This window comes from Dama dama, chromosome 25, assembly GCF_033118175.1.
Source record: "Dama dama isolate Ldn47 chromosome 25, ASM3311817v1, whole genome shotgun sequence".
Lineage (NCBI taxonomy): Eukaryota > Metazoa > Chordata > Mammalia > Artiodactyla > Cervidae > Dama > Dama dama.
The window spans coordinates 20657283-20673486 of record NC_083705.1 but is presented as its reverse complement, the minus strand read 5'-3'; the positions used below and the strand labels follow the sequence as shown (position 1 = coordinate 20673486).

General features: G+C 42.4%; 1 protein-coding gene and 1 long non-coding RNA gene across 3 annotated transcripts; one reads left to right on the top strand and one right to left on the bottom strand.

Annotated features, from left to right (window-relative positions):
• Positions 1 to 1119: 1119 nt before the first annotated feature.
• On the bottom strand, positions 1120 to 15237 carry CD180 (CD180 molecule). 2 transcript variants are annotated; one of them, XM_061129634.1, is made up of 3 exons: positions 14989 to 15237; positions 6706 to 6872; positions 1120 to 2894 (listed from the first exon to the last, which is right to left on the bottom strand). In XM_061129634.1, exons 1-3 carry the CDS (start codon positions 15076 to 15078, stop codon positions 1166 to 1168), a joined length of 1986 nt encoding a protein of 661 aa, XP_060985617.1. In that variant the 5' UTR covers positions 15079 to 15237; the 3' UTR covers positions 1120 to 1165. The 2 variants fall into 2 exon arrangements, with proteins under 2 accessions (XP_060985617.1, XP_060985618.1); XM_061129635.1 differs by lacking the exon at positions 6706 to 6872 and having other exon boundaries at positions 14989 to 15120.
• Positions 12150 to 15010, top strand: LOC133046709 (uncharacterized). Its single transcript, XR_009690546.1, has 3 exons — positions 12150 to 13511; positions 13994 to 14100; positions 14798 to 15010. It is a non-coding gene; the product is annotated as an uncharacterized LOC133046709 (long non-coding RNA).
• Positions 15238 to 16204: the final 967 nt, after the last annotated feature.

The window sequence follows — 16204 nt, the reverse complement described above, 5'->3', positions numbered from 1 at the left end:
GCTGTCTTCTCTGCCAGTGCAGACTTCAGAAGATCAAGCCCTGCACGGGTGTCACCCTTTGCGCCTTGGGAAGAAGACCTGAGTACAACACTGCTGGCTTCCCAGTCCTCTGTCTGCATTTACTGGCCCTGTCCACTCTCTCTTGCTGGTACCATCTTTGTAATACCTCCAGCCTCAACAGAAACTACTCCTCCCTGAGGCAGCTTGTTGGGTTCCCAGTGGTGAGGGTGCCTGAATGCTTGCTTTCTTCCACTGGTTTTCATTGTAAATGTGCTGTCTCAGTTGCTGTCCCAGGTGAGTAGGCTTTTGAGAGCTGGCTTGGGAACCAAACCACCATTTATCTCATGGTTCCTATGAGAAGGAAGCTTCCAAGGACCAGACATTCAAATGAAAAGAGTATTTTTCTTTTGAAAAATACACAGCCCACCTGTTAAGTTAGGATCTGTAACATAATAAGAGTGAGAACACCAGATAGGTTAAAAAAAAGCCTTCTTGGTTCTGAAATGAGGGTAGTCAATGTGCAAAACACCTCAACCTTCGGGGAGGGGCATCTTGGTGAGGGAGTCTTTTTTTTTTCCCCCTTAGAGCTATTTGTACCATGGCGGCATTGTAGAATCCTTGGAGATTTAAGGAATAAGGAGGTTAATGAAGTCAATTTGATGGTAAGATTCATTTCTTAGCCTCTTCTTTTAAATTCATTGTGTTTTCTCTTTTTCTTTTAAAATATACTTTGAGACTTTATCCCCAACTTGTTTCCCAAATGGCTCTATTGCTGAGAACTCAGACCCAAGCACACGACCAGAGCTGCTGGAGAGAGATGTGGGAGGGTCAAGGGAGGAGGTGCCTCCAGGGATGCTCCTGAGTGGAAGTGATGACCTCCTAATAGCCTCCTGGCCTTTCCCAACCACTGGTCCCCCTCAACTCCTACCCACCTTCCATATGAGGAAAAGGCTCTGTGTCTCTCATAGCTGCATCTGACTCTCTGGCCCTAGTCACTTTACCTTCCTGGGAGGTTCATCAGTTCTGGGACTCAGAAAAGTACAGTGAATCCCTACCCAGTTCCAGGAACCAATCAGAAAAGTCTGGTCACTAACAGACAACAGTTCCTTTACCAAGGGCAATTTTGCTAAGCATATTTATTTTCCATCTCCAGACACCTTTAGCACTAAATGTGCTGGTATTTCCACCTAAGAATAAATTTAACTGAAAAAATGAGCAGAAGGATGAGCAAGAATACAAATACTACAATAAAGAAAATGCCCACGCCCGTAATCCCACAGTACAGTTTGACCTCAGACAGTTTCACTCCCCTTAAAGGTGGGGGATTTGCACACATAGTATCCTCCAAGTCCTCAAGTTTATATAGATTTTCTTTGTACCATGTTATGAAATTAATATTTGAGCAAGTGCAGTCCAGGGGATTGTGACTTAAATTAATGGTGCTCTGCTGAGATAAGGCAGGGAGGAGATGGGGTGGGATGATGCGAATGTTATTGGAGGCCAGATTGAGGTAGATCCCCTTAAGATGGTTAAGAGCATCAATGCTGTCTCCTGTCAGGCTGTTGTGGCTCAAGTCTAAGTGGTTCACATTCCCAAGGCCGTGGAATGCTTGCTTGTCTATGGAGAGGAGATTACAGGAGGATAAAATCAGAATCTCCAAGCTGCCTACTGTCTGAAGTAGATTGGTCTTTGAGATGCTCCCATCTTGAAAGGAATTCCCTTGTAAATTCAGATGCCGGAGATCCCGCAGGCCTGCTAGAAGGTGCTGATTGCTGGTATCAAGGAGGCAGTGAGAGAGATTCAGAACCCGCAGGAGATGGAGGTTTTGGAAAGGGCTGTGTGGAGCCTTAACAAGTAGGTGGGTAAATGCCAAATCCAGGAGTTCTAGCTGAGGGCATTCTTTGAACGCCTGATCCTCGAGACCAAGGGGCTGATTGTAGCTCAGGTTTAAGTACTGCAGGTGGTGCAGGTTTTTGAGTTGCAGATTGCAACAGTCAGAAGCCTCGATATCACTGTGGCTTAAATCAAGTTTCTGAAGATTTTCTAGTTTTTCTAAACACCGAGTGCCGAGGTCAAGTTTCCTCATGTTGCCTTTGATGTAAAGGTCCCTAAGGGACGGGAAACTGGCAGCACTGATTTGACACAATTGATCAAAACTATTTGCATTGAGAACTAATTTCTTGAGAGAGTTCATACCCTCAATCCCAGAAGGCAGTCCATTCAAGTGAGCTGCTGTCAGATCCAACTCCTGGAGTCGAGTGAAGCACCGAAATGTGGACGATGATAAGTCATAGAAACGGTGCTTTTGTAAGTTGATGCTCTCAACAGACATGTCACAAAGTCCCTCAAATGTGTCTGAAGTGAGATCTTGGTCATCAGTGTCCTCAAAAGTCCCCAGCCAAAGAGACTGAATAGTAGAGTTCTGTAGACCTTTAAGTATAATAGATAAGTTGAGAGACCCTCCAAATTTCAAACTTTGAAAGATCTTTGAATTGAAAGCCCCAGGTTCAATGCCTTTAATGTCATTGCCGTTGAAATTAAGACTAAGTTTGGTGGCCTGTTCCAGAGCATGGGTGTCTTTTCTAGAGATGTAGTGTATAGCATTATTCTGAAAATCCAGGACTTTCAGATTCTGTGTTGGGAAGTTTTCTGGGAAATTAACGGAGGAAATATGGTTGCTTCCAAGATGCAAACTTTCCAAATTTTCCAGGTTGTGCACTGGGATAAACTCGAGATTGGATAGTCCTGTTTGGGTTAAGAAAAGATGCTTCAGCAACTTGGGCCCACTAAGTGATGTTTCTGCCATGAATATCAGGGGATTTCCAGTCAACACAATGGTGTTCAGTTGATGATGGCTTTGAAAAGTGTCTTCATGTACCCAGTTAATCTGGCACCTTAAAAAGATTATAGTATTTAAGAAGAATTAATTAAGGAAAAGAAAAAAGTTCTATCACAGTGACTTATAATAGCAAGGCCATCTTTTGTGCATAGTAAAAACAGTGTACATTATTATTCAAAGTAAAAGATAATAAACTTTCTTCATTACCCACAGATAGCCTCTGGAGTTAATGACTAGCCTCAGATCTGAACACTCTGACTTATAATTTTTTTCTATATATTTTAAGTTGAACTCTCAGAGATTTGTGTTTGGAAAAATTAGTAGTTTGTAGACAAAATCAAACTATAATTTACTGTTATAAGCAATATAAAATAGGTCATAAAATACACAATGTATAACATGATATATAAAATATGTTATCTATGCTATCCTGGGCAAGTCACAACTTTTCTCAACCTCTGTTTTTCTCTTCTATAAAGTATAGCAAACAATGATTGTTTTGTAGAATGGTTGTGATTCAAATGATATATATGAAAATGCTCCATAGACATACGGAACTAGAGGTTCAGAGAAAACTCATCCTGATATAATACCACAAAATACTGCACTATACATCCACACACAGAGCTCCCCTGGAGGTCAATAAGTGAATTGTTTAGAGATGTAGTGTCAAAAGGAAGCTTGAAACCATAGGACCAAATTCTGGAGCTAGTTGTGTCATATCTGTCGATATCTGCTGATCCTTGGTGGCCTAGGGTCCAGATTTTAATGAGCCACATAGCCCAGTGGCAGGAGACAAAGCTTTGGGGATAGAATAGGAAGTCTTTTCAAAAACCTGCAAACTACCAAGACCCTCAAGCGATCCTTTCAGTGGGTGAACTTAAAATAAGAAAACTCATCGAGAGAGACTTTGAGGATATATGTCTATCTTGACCTTGCCTTTGGGTAGAAAAACAAGAACAACAAGAAAAACATCCTCTGAGAGTCTCTAACCACCACCAGCTTCCACCTATGAAAACTGTAGCCTGAGTTTACACCGCTTCTGTGGACTTCCCCAAAGAAACCCAAATGGAAAATTTAGCTTAAAACAGTTCTAGAATGATAGTGATTTCAGGTAACTAGCAGGTGAAAAGATTTACATAAAAACCATTCCAATTTACATAAAAGTCAAGAGAATAGTACAATGAATTTCCATGTATATATCACACAGATGCAATGGTTCTCACCATTTTGCCATAGTTATTTCTTCTTCTATACCTACTTTTCTCTCTAAAATTAAGTCAAATCCTAGGTGTCTATACATATTTCAGTATGCATCTCGAAAAAGAAAAAAAAAAAACAGGCTTATTTTCTATAGCCATAATGCCATTGTCACACATACCAATATTAATAGTTCATTGTTATTATCTAGTTCAAGGAAACATTTTAAACAAAGATTTATACAAAGTTCTACATGATAAATTCTCAAAATAAGAATTAACTAAACACGTAAGGAAAACACATTAGCCAAAGTCAGCCAAAAAAAAAAGCTCTACAGAATCAGATTTAAAAAGGCAGCAGATGCCACAGTTATCAGATATATCTGATAAAGTATATGCATATTGTGTGTGTATGCAATATATGTATAAGATGTATAAAGAATAGATGATAAAGCTTATATGTATTATCATATCATTATAATTACACTATGTCAAACATATGCTTGATATGCTTAAAGGAAATAGTAAGAACCAAAAGTATGATGAAGGAAAAAATATTAAAACTGACCTTATATATTTGTAAAATAAAATAAATTATATTAAAATGGGAAAAGTTAATAACTGAAATTAGAAAACCAATGTATAGCTTATACAAGAGATTAAACACAGCTGAAGAGGATATTAATGGACTAGAAGTAAATATGAGGAAATTACTTAGGATGTAGCCAAAATTTTAAAAAAATGAGTTGGAAAACAATAAAGAGATATTAAGATATATAAAGGACAGTTAAGATGATGCAATATAAGTCTAATCAGAGATCCAAAGATGATACAAGGGTGAGTGGGAGCAAACTGGAGCTCAAATGGATAGTGGCTAGAATATTTTAGAACTGATGAAAGACACCAATCTCAGATTCAAGGAGCCTAACAAATCTACACAATGTGTCACTGTGATATTATAGAATTCCAAGGACAAAGAGAAGCTATTGAAAATATCCAGAGAAGAAAAGACAGCTATTCAACATATGAACAATTACTGGACAGATAGATGACCTCCCAATAGCAACAATGGGAGACTGGAATGATAATCCTGAAGGGCTGAGAAAAAAACTACTGTCAGCCTAGACAGTTGCCAGAAAATGATAACATATGCCAGAAAATGTTATCTTGCAAGAATCAGAGTGAAATAAAAATATTTTCAGAAAATCAAAAACTGAGGAAGTTGACTGCTAACAGACAGTAACTAAAGAAATGAAATGTCTGAAAAGGAAAAGAATTGCAGAGAGGAAGTTCTAAAAAGCAAGACAGAAGAATGAGCCAAGGGCAAACAAAGCAAACTGGTAAAGCTGAGGAAACAGCAACTGTGTAAGGGCAGGAAAACAGTGCCTCATTTGCAGCCAGATGCAGAGTGGGGAGGGGGGCAGAGGGAGGAGGCCTTTAGAAAGTATGAGGTCCCATTCTTATCACTTTTTAAAAATAGCAGAAGAGGAAACTGAGAGTCCTCTAGTTATGAAAGCTCTCCCGGCCTAATACTTCTTAGAAAAACTCTTCTCATGTGAGAATGAGAAATGTTAAAAGAGAAAATAAATTCTGGGCTGGGAGTCAGGAGAGCAAGAGTCCCAGTTTCCTTCCTGTGTGAATTTAAGGAAGCTTGCAAAATCTCCTTGAGCCTCTGTTTTCCCATCTAACACAGGTGGAATGCAGTATTTACCATGCCTGCCTCCCAGTGGTGGTCATGCAGATGTGACTGTATAATCTTATGGATGTGAAAGGACTTTCCGGGTGGATCAGTGGTAAAGAATCCACCTGCAATGTAAAAGAGGCAGGAGACACGGGTTCGATCCTTGGGTGGGGAAGATCCCCTGGAGGAGGAAATGGTAACCCACTCCAGTATTCTTGCCTGGAAAATCCCACGGACAGAGGAGCCTGGTGAGCTACAGTCCATGGGGTCACAAAGAGTTGGACATAACTTAGTAACTAAACAACAACAACAAGGATGTGAATACTCTCCTGCTCTGTAGAAGCTTAGGTTGAAGGACCAAGGTAGAAGAAATGGAACTTCTGCAAGAGGAGCAGGCTCCATCCACATATGGAGCCCTCCCCCAATTTACACACACACACACACACACACACACACACACACACACACACACACACACACACACCAGCTGCATTTCTCTCTTGCTCGATCCCTTTATTTTCTTCTGGCACTTCTGCCCGCTGGCTCAGAAGCCCTGGGCCAGCATTTAGAATCTTCATCCTGCCTCTAAAACCAATTTTCAGGAAAAAAGTTAGTAGATGGTGTGTATGTCTCCTCTAATTTTTTTCTTAAAATGTCACACCCACTCATAATCAACTCTGCTAAAATATAGTATGATGTGACATCTGATTTAGTACAAAATTATTTTCAGTTGTGTTATTGATATTCCTTCGAACTTCTTAAGTTTGACTGCAGACACAATTTATTTTGAGAATAAGCCACTTCCCTCTCCACTGATTGGTGCTTATTTAAATTATATTTTACCTGTGTAAAAATATTTCATGGGAAGGGGTAAACACGCAGAATAAGCAGGCTGTCCCTGCTCCCCAAAGGAAGGTCCTGGAAACAGTTCGAATGTTTTGACCCAAGTAAAACATCAAGCACACACAAAAAACTCAGATACAAACCTGGTCAAATCCAAAAAGACAAGATTTATGAGCCTGCTGAAGGTTGTATTTTGAATTGTAGGCAAGAAGTTGAAGCTGAATTCTAAAACTTCTGTTGTGTTTGGTAGAGTGTCAGGAATTTCTCTGAGACCTAGATTTTCACAGTTGTAAGTCCTGTTGTCTTCTTTCTGATAAGAGAAACAGTGTGAGCCAATATCAGACAGTATATTTACTGGCTCTCTAGTAAAATTACATGTTTTATCCTTTGGGCAGAGGTCTCACTTCTAGGAATCTTCACCAAATAAAATACTTGGAAAAGCACAAAATGACTATGCATAACATTATTCATTGTAGTATTTTTTACAATAGCAAAAAATTGGCAATAACCAGATTATCTATCCATATAGGCCAGTTAAAATATGTACATTCACAAAATGGAACCCTGTGTAGCTAAAAAAGTACTAAGTACAATCTCCATATACTGATAATGGAGTGATATGCAGGTTAATTATAAGGTGAAAAAATCAAGGTGTAGACATCTATTAGTATATGTTGCATATAATATGTAGTATACCGTATGATACCTAAGGAAAGTGTGTGTGTATTTTCTTACATTTACAAAAAGAAACTAGGGTGGGGTGGGGAGAACCCTAAACTGGCTATATTCAAGGGAAGGGAAGGAAGCAGATCAAGGTGTGGTGATAAAAACAAGCCTTTTCTGAACATGATTTGTTTAAGAGTTTGATTTTGGATACATAAAAATGTTTGTTTTTTTTTCCACTTTGAAACAAACAAATCAACTCTAGCATCAACAAGAGAAGACAATCAGATATTGCATACTTTGTGAAGTATGGAGCTTCCCAGGCGGCACTAGTGGTAAAGAACCCACCTGCTAATGCAGGAGACAAAGGAGATATGGGTTCTGTCCCTGGGTGGGGAAGGTCTCCTGGAAAAGGAAATGACAACCCACTGTAGTATTCTTGCCTGGAGAATCCCATGGACCGAGGAGCCTGGAAGGCTACAGTCTATGGAGCTGAAATGACACTATTGAGTGACTAACACTTTCTTCACTTCACTTCTTTAGATTCTGATTCAAATAAGGCATTTGAGAAAACATTGTCAGGGAACTTCAAATGAGGACAGGATATTTTAGAAAATTAAAGAACTGTGAATTTTGTGAATGATAATGACCTTGTAATTATGTAGGAGAGATATTCTGAGTTACTTTTTGAAGATTTTAGAGGCAAAATGACATGATGGTGGAGATTTGCTTTGAAATACTTTGGCAAAAAAGAAGAGAGTGGATAGAGGAAATTAGTAGCCAAAATCTTGGTGGTTGCTGAATGTGGAGTGATCCGTACAAGGTTCCCTATAACTAACCGTTTTGGTATATATTTAGAAATTTTCTTAATGTTTAAAAAAGAAAAGAACTAGCAGCATGGCACAGACCTTAGGTCATAAGGTCTTATAATCTTGAAGTATGACTCAGTTTAGGATCTCTGAAACTGCAGACTGCTGATACCAGACCCAGCAGAGGGCACAGCTCTGCACGTAAATTCAGAGGACTTCCTTATGCTGGGTCCCACTGGGACCCAGAGAGAGTCAAGGGTTTTCACATCTGCTGCTTACTGCTTGCTAAATGTGCTAACTCAAGTTACAGATCTTGAACTAAGCAGGTAAAAATGTGAAGGGGTTCGTTAGAGGCCCTTAGAATTATGGGCTCATAAATTTATCTGGCTGATGCCTTAGGATAAAGGGTGGCGGACAGGTCTGAAGGTCTGGTGGGATATATATTGCATGGGGAGGCTCCAGGGAAAGAAAGACATGCTCTCCAAGAGAAGCAGAACTTGGAGACACAGAGAAGAGAGACGTCCCAGAACCACGGACCAGCTCTCAGATCATCGCAGGCTCCACGTGATCTCATCACACCTTTCAGGCCCTGCTTTCTCCTGGCCGCGTGGTGTTCTCACCAGAGGCCCCAGTGAGACGGCCCTGGGTAGGGAATGGCCTGCCCCACTGAAATCTGGGTCAGCAGCTTTCCTCATGCTGAGTTGCAAATGGGTCTGCTTAACTGCACGCAGAAGATGGCATGCATCTGCCTGCACCCTGACGTGCTTTGTTTTAGAGGTGTCACCATTTTAATTGCTTTTTGCCTTACTCACTCTCCAACTTCTGCTTAGCCAGGCCCTTTTTTGTAGCAACACTGAGCGCGCTCATTTACAAGAAGTCACTGGTTTTCTTCTACATGATAGTGTTAGTCACTCAGTCGTGTCCGACTCTTTGCAACCCCATGGACTGCAGCCAACCAGGCTCCTCTGTCCATGGAATTTTTGAGGCAAGAATACTGGAGTGGGTTGCCATGCCTTTCTCCAGGAGATCTTCCTGACCCAGGGGTCAAACCCAGGTCTCCAGCATTGCAGGCAAATTCTATACTGTCTGAGCTACCAGAGAAGTCCAGTTTTCTTCTATATTGTGACAATGTTACAAAGTCACTGATGAAACTACCATGTTTATAATCCCTGTCATCCATAATTGCTTCATAGACCCAAAGTCCTTCAGGCATTGCCGCAAATCCACAGAATGCCCTTGAAATGCACTCTTAGCCTTTAAAATATATTTGACTGACTGGTGAGGGAAAACACAGGCTGTGAGATCCCTCCTGGTCCCCAGGAAGAGAGAAGACCCAGGGAAAAGATGTATGTGCACCTTCTGAGGTTCAGATTAGCTTTGAGGAGACCCATTTTTCTTTTCTGATCTCCTCTGGCATCACTGACGTCATAAATACCTGGAGAAATGGGGCCTTTCCTCAGTTTGTCTTGCTCTGTTCTGGCCCTGCAGTAAAAGGCTCGGCATTGGCAATTCCCTCCTTTTCCAGAATATATACATTTCTGTGACAACTAAGTTACTCCTCTTGTATGCTTCACTAAGCACTTCACAGCGTTAATGTGATTCCAAAAGTTGAAAGGGAGTATAAGCTCTCCTGAACCACTGGCCTAGCAAATGGAAAGGAATAGCTCAGTTTCAACCCAGTGAAAACCCGAGAACCAGGACACAGCCCTTCCCAGGAGGACTGGCAGCTCACTGGGAGCCTAGGTTGTAACATTCAATAATGTCTAGTTAGGCCAACGGCAATGAATTATCTGCCCTTTATTCCTAAGGAATGAGGCAAATGATAAGGGCTCATAAGAAAATTTGAAAACCAAGCACATTTCAGAGACTATTCTGGGTTCCTCACCATGGCTTTTACATCACATTTCCTTTCAATCATTGTGTCTCATTTCCACATCTCTTCTGTCTCCTTTAATCTGAGCAGATTCTTCAGTCTTTCGTGATCTCTACTGACACTGATTAAGTTTTTAAGAATCCTGGCTCATAGTTTGCAGAATCTTCCTTCTCTGTGGTTTGTTTCCCCATGATTTGATTCAGGTTATACACTTTTCATAAAACTGTATCAGTGAGATTGTATCTTTCTCGCTGACAGTTTTCACAGCAAAACTTCCTAAGGGTGAGCTTCCATAGCATAGCACAGGATTCCTAGGCAGCAGCCTGATAATACAAAGGGTGGGGTGTAGAAGAGAATTCCTGTGTCCCAGCTATGTGGTCACTGCCACTGTGCTCAGGGCTGGGTCAGCTGCAAGGACCACATGTTCAGTTGCTTTTCTAGGCAGATACCCACCACTGCTTTTGCAGCCCCTGTGGTTTCTTTGAACCCCACGTGACCACTTCCTATAAACCCAGACTTCGTTGCTAGACCTCAGTCTGGGGTCAGTTTCCAAAGTCACTTTCTCACTCTGCTGCTTTGGCCATTCCACTGCAGACTGGACTCCTCTGGATGTGAACTTACGCAGGGCTGAGGCGAAGCCCCATGGTGTTCAGGACAACTGACCCATGCCCACCTCTATTCCAGTCACGGGCATTTGCACTGGGACCCACGCCCATCCCTTTGTCTCCAGCTCCACCTCAGAGAGGCTCCGTTACACACAGCGGGGCTCCCAAGTGCTCCATCTGTGTGTGCAATCCCCTTTCCCTCCAGCTATTCATCTGCATTTTTTCAATCATGATCTTATTTTGCTTCTTCCTGCTGTATCTCTGACTCCTTCCCACCCCACAGTATTTCTCTTCTCACAAGTGTTGAGAGCATTTTCTGACTTCAGATTCTCTGAGTCTCACACAAGCACAGATTCCCACCTGTTTGGATGTCTCCTCTGCACTTGGCACCCACAGCAGCAGCCAGCTCCCCCAAGCATGGGGAATCTGGGACACTGAACTCCAACCTTCCTTCGCTAATCACTTCTCTCTATCCAGAGACAGCAATTTGACTGAGTCAAATCCCAGGGTAACAATTACTCTCTGAAAATAAGAAAAGACTCCAAAGAGGTTGCATCCCTAAAACTCTGTTGTCAATCTGATTCCAGGCAAAGGGCACTCAGATTAAAAGCAGTTCACTTTCTGTGTGTCTTAAGGCAGACTGCTTGGGTTCACATCCCAGGTCTCAACTACCAAACTGTGTTTTCTGAGGCTCCTGTTTTGCTCAGCTATGGATTGAGGACAATAACCTCTCTTGGTAGACCAGCTTTCAGGATTAATGAGGTAATATACATCAAGCACTCACAAGAAAAGTCAGCATTTCCCTGGATCATTGAAACATCATTATCATTGTCTAGAGTTATTGGGAAGCCCCTGTATCATGAACTTGGAGTTCTCTTAAAACAGAGCTCTACTAAGCACTTTCCCCCATACCTGGGCATGAAGGATTGTCTCCGACCACAGGTTTGAGGGGACTGAAGAGTTATCCGGGAAATCAACCCTGAATGTTCGTTGGAAGGATTGATGCTAGAGCTCCAATACTTTGGCCATCTGATTTCAAGAGCTGACTCATTGGAAAAGCCTCCAATGCTGGGAAAGATTGAGGGTAGGAGGAGAAGGGGATGACAGAGGATGAGATGGTTTGGATGGCATCACTGACTCAATGGACATGAGTTTGAGAAAACTCTGGGAGATAGTGAAGGACAGGAAGCCTGGTGTGCTGCAGTCCATGGGGTTGCAAAAAGTTGGACATGACTTGGTGACTGTTCAATGACAAATAGTCATCTGAAAGGAGGAGACATGCCTATACTCACAAGCAATGATTCAAGAGCACATCCAAAATATTACCTGAATCCAAATCACAGATGGCTGAATTCCAGCTACTGTTTGCGTATTTATCAACCTTCAAAAACTTGGTCATAGATCTAATTTTGTTACTTACGATACACACACATGCATATATACATTCAATTTAAACATGGAAGATTCTGTGTGGAGTATTTATTGGCATTCATTATAATATTTTGAGAATATTTTAGAATTTATCAAGGTTTGACATTTTTTCCAAACAAAAAGTTTTATTTAAAAATTCATCTTGACTACTCCTCTACATCACATGCAAAAAAAAAAAAAAAAAATCCAGATGGACTGTAAATATACATGTGAAACTTAGAAATAAATAGAAAATGATAGAAAATGATAAAACTTCCAAAAGAAGATATAGGATAATATCTTCATTGCTTTGGGTTGGCAAAAATTTCTTAAACAAAAAAGACATTCACTTCAAATAAATAAAAGAAAAATGATAAATCAAGCTATGATAAAATTAAGGACTTCTGTCTTCAAAAAATATTCAGAATGAAGAGGCAAGCCACAGAGTAGGAAAAGATATTTGCAATCACATCCAGAATACCTAAAGAACCACTACCAAAATAACAAACAAACAAACAAAAACCCATGAATAGTCTGAGAGAAAATGGGCCAAAGACTTGAAAAGACACTTACACACACACACACACACCCAAAAATGCACAAGTATACTCAATTTAATTATCAAGAAAATAAGAAATTACCGTGACATGCCCCTACTCATCCATCAGAATAGCTAACATTCTTAAACAATAGCAAATGTTAGAGAGGCATTGGGGCAATCAGAACTCATATCCACTGCTGTGAGAATAAGTGGATACCAACATGTTGAAAACTGGCAATATTTACTAAAGTTCAACATACGTGTACCCTATGATGAAATACATCTACTCCCTGATATATACCTAATAAATATTTGTTCATTTATTTACCGAAGACCTAGATAAGAATGTGGAGCTTCCAAACAATCTGCCTGTCAATGCAGGAAATGCCAGGAGATGGGTTCTATCCCTGGGTTGGGAAGATCCCTTGGAGGAGGGCGTGGGAAATCCCATGGATAGAGGAGCCTGGCAGGCTACAGTCCACGGGGTCACAAGAGAGTCAGACCTGACCTAGCAGACAACAACAACAACAACAACAACAACAGTGCAACAGAATACCATTCAGTGATGAAAACAAGCACGATGGCTGCACACAACATCATCGATAAGCCTCACATACTTGACATTGAGCAAAATGTCAGATACAGAAGAGTGTACACTGGTCTCATGCATACAAAATTCAAAAAAGAGGCAAAATCCATTGTTGGTGATAGAAGTGAGAATACTGGAGGGTCTAAGGGGCTGGTGATCTGGAGGAGACATGAGAGGGCTTCTTAGGTGCTGAGAAGGTTCTGCTTTTTGTTCTGCATGCTGCTCATATGGATGTGTTCACTAGGTGAAAACTCACTGAGCTCTGCACTTAGGGTTGGTAGATTTTCTGTATGTAAATTTTACTTCAATAAAAAGTTTACTGAACTCAGACCCAAACCCTTGTTTTCAGGATAGGGCCTGAGAAGAAGGCTGTCAATTAGCCAAGGAAAGGGGCCTCAGAAGAAGCCAACCTTGCTGACATCTTGATCTTGGACTTCTAGCCTGCAGAGTTGTACCAAAGTAGGTTTCTGTTGTTGAAGCCATCTGGTCTGTGGTACATTATTGTAGCAGATGGAACAATTTCCCCTGGGCACTGTACTTCCTTTTGGTCTGAGTGTGCATCCTGATTCCATCCCAATATCAGATTAGCATCGCTTCCTGCCGATGCAGGAGACGTAGGTTCGATTCCTGGGTCAGGAATATCCCCTGGAGAAGGAAATGGCAACCCACTCCAGTATTCTTTCCTGGAAAATTCCATGGACAGAGGAGGCTGGTAGTCCCTGGGGTGGTGAAGAGTTGGACATGACTTACCTTCTGATCATACACGCACCAGACTAAAGAGGTCCTGTTGCTTTCTGCTCCCAGGCCTCATTAAAGTCCTGGCTTCTGCTCTTGCTCTTGTCTGGCAGGTCCTTGCCCCACTTTCCCTGACTCCCCTGACCCTAGGTCTTAAGGTCTGCCTTTCTCCACTGAGCTACTCCTGCCTCTTTTTTGCCATTCAGCTCCAAACTAGGAAAGCAACCTACTCAGCCACCGAGACTGATGGTCCTTCCTGTCCAAGCCCTTGTCTGATAGTTCACATGGTGCTGGATACCTGACGGGATCAGAGGTAAGGGAGGACGATGGTAAGAGAATGACCCCTTTTTCTTTCTCTATCTCATCACCCTGCCCAAGAATTTCCCATGCATGTGTGATTGCTAAGTCACTTCCAGTCATGTCCGACTCTTGCAGACCCATGGACTGTAGCCTGCAGGCTGCTCTGTCCATGGGCTTCTCCAGGCAAGAGTACTGGAGTGGTTTGCCATGCCCTCCTGCAGGGGATCTTCCCAACCCAGGAATTGAACCTGCATCTCTTATGTCTCCTGCATTGGCAGGCGGGTTCTCTATCACTGAGCCACTTGGGAAGCCCCAAGAACTTCCCACAAGTTGATAAACAATTGCTATGGTCCAAAACAGAAGGTACAATTTGGCTGTATTTTCAGATGTTACTCCTGTGGGTTAGTGAAACAGATGGAGGGCTGTCCGACTCGAGGAGAAAGCCAGGCTCATTCAGAGTGATCTTTCTATTCTCTAAAGCCCGGCACAGGTGGTCTTCACTTACTTCCACCCTGAATGCCAGGAAACTGAAGGACTCTTTGGGGAAGTGGCCATGTGGTGGGAGCTGGGACAAACAGCTTCTTTATGCTAGGGGGCAGGTTTGGAGCTCTACTCTTTGCAGTTGACCCTGTTGACATTTTATGTCCCAACTGGGATTATCTGGGGGAAATTGTTTGCAGAGGAGAATAACTCTCACTTCTTCCTACTAGGAATCGGTGAGTGCATCTCCCCAGAAGAGCTCTTTGGCTCCTTTTTCACAGCAAAGAAAAAGTTCTACACACCCCATTGCCCTTTTAAAGACAGTGGATATTGGAACGCCAAGGCTCAGATACAACTGCGTGCTGAATCTCAACGTTTCCAGGCAGTTGAATCTGGACAAAGACAAATAGTCTGGACTCACCTCAGTGCACTTCGGATCTGAGGAGGGGATGGCTTTACATCTGGCAGAAATCAGCACCGCCAACAGGAAGCAGCTGACACGGGGAGCCATTCCCAGGACCGAGGTCACCCAGCCTGGTACAGTCAGTGAAAGCCTGGAGCTGAGAAATCGAATCAAGCTATGACAACCTTGGTAATCTGACAGCCAGAGAGGTGCTCAGAGAGTGATCTGGGAATAAGAAATGTTGACTGCTCAGCATTTGGTGGCTTTGCACTGCAAAAAAAGGGGAAGTCCCTTTTGCAGAGGACTCATTCTTGCCAAAAATAGCTGAGCACCCAACCTCAGAATGACCCAGGGCACTTCTGGTCACATGGACACATGGACACTTGGGGCAATGGTTCCTAGTGACCCTCAGCAAGCTTCCAGTCCCTCTCCATGAAAGAAGCTGTGGGAGCAGGAGGCTGTCCTCATGGAGGAGGCCACCTTGTTGGTTAGCCTGGGTGAGTGAGCAGGAGAGGACTGGGGTGCGCTGGAAGGGCAGAGTACTCTGAGGGGTGGAGGGAAGGTGCCCTGCAGTGGCACCTGCTGGAGCTGGGAACTAGGGCAAGAGGGAGCAGGGTTATCCCAGAAAGAGGGTGGAGCTGCTGCCTCAGCCTCTTCCGTGGTCCCCACATCTGGTCTCAGTATAGGAAGAAGACATCTCCATCCCATGACCCAGTGATTCAGGCTTGCTGAAGCAGCTGCCATGGAATCCCCTCCCAAGGTGATCCAGGGAAGTAAAGGTCACTGCCATATACAGAGCAGCCCGGCTCAGAGAGAGTGGAGTTAAGGATGTCAGCCTTGGCTCTATTTCTTCTTAGAAATAGCCTTGAAACCCCCTCATTATGAGGAAAGATACAATAGTGACTAAAGAAAGTTGAAGTTCATTCATTCCTCATTGGGCAGAATTCAGCTGCCTCAAACGGTGTCTGTTTTCAGTCCTTTGGCATATAAGAGATACTTGGCATTACTGTCCTCCCGTTTCATTTCCAAGAGCCAATTCTTAGCATCGGAGTTCACAACACCTTGAGGTACTACCATTACTGCGTTACCACCACTAATATGATAATTATAGTAGCTACCGTTTATTGAACACATATTATGTGTCAGACTCTAAGCAGGTTTTCTTTTGTGTATATCTCCTTCTCACATATTCTATCAAAGAGGTGCTATTTCCCCCATTTTATAGATGTAGAAA

Bases quoted from the DNA above. Each gene is read 5' to 3' on its own strand.
- CD180 (XM_061129634.1), bottom strand. From the start codon at position 15,078: ATGGCTCCCCGTGTCAGCTGCTTCCTGTTGGCGGTGCTGATTTCTGCC. The intron at 6,873-14,988 runs GTGAGTCCAGAC...TTCTCTTATCAG, and splicing joins CAGATCCGAAGTGCACTGAG to AAAGAAGACAACAGGACTTA. The intron at 2,895-6,705 runs GTTTGTATCTGA...AATCTTTTTAAG, and splicing joins GTCTTTTTGGATTTGACCAG to GTGCCAGATTAACTGGGTAC.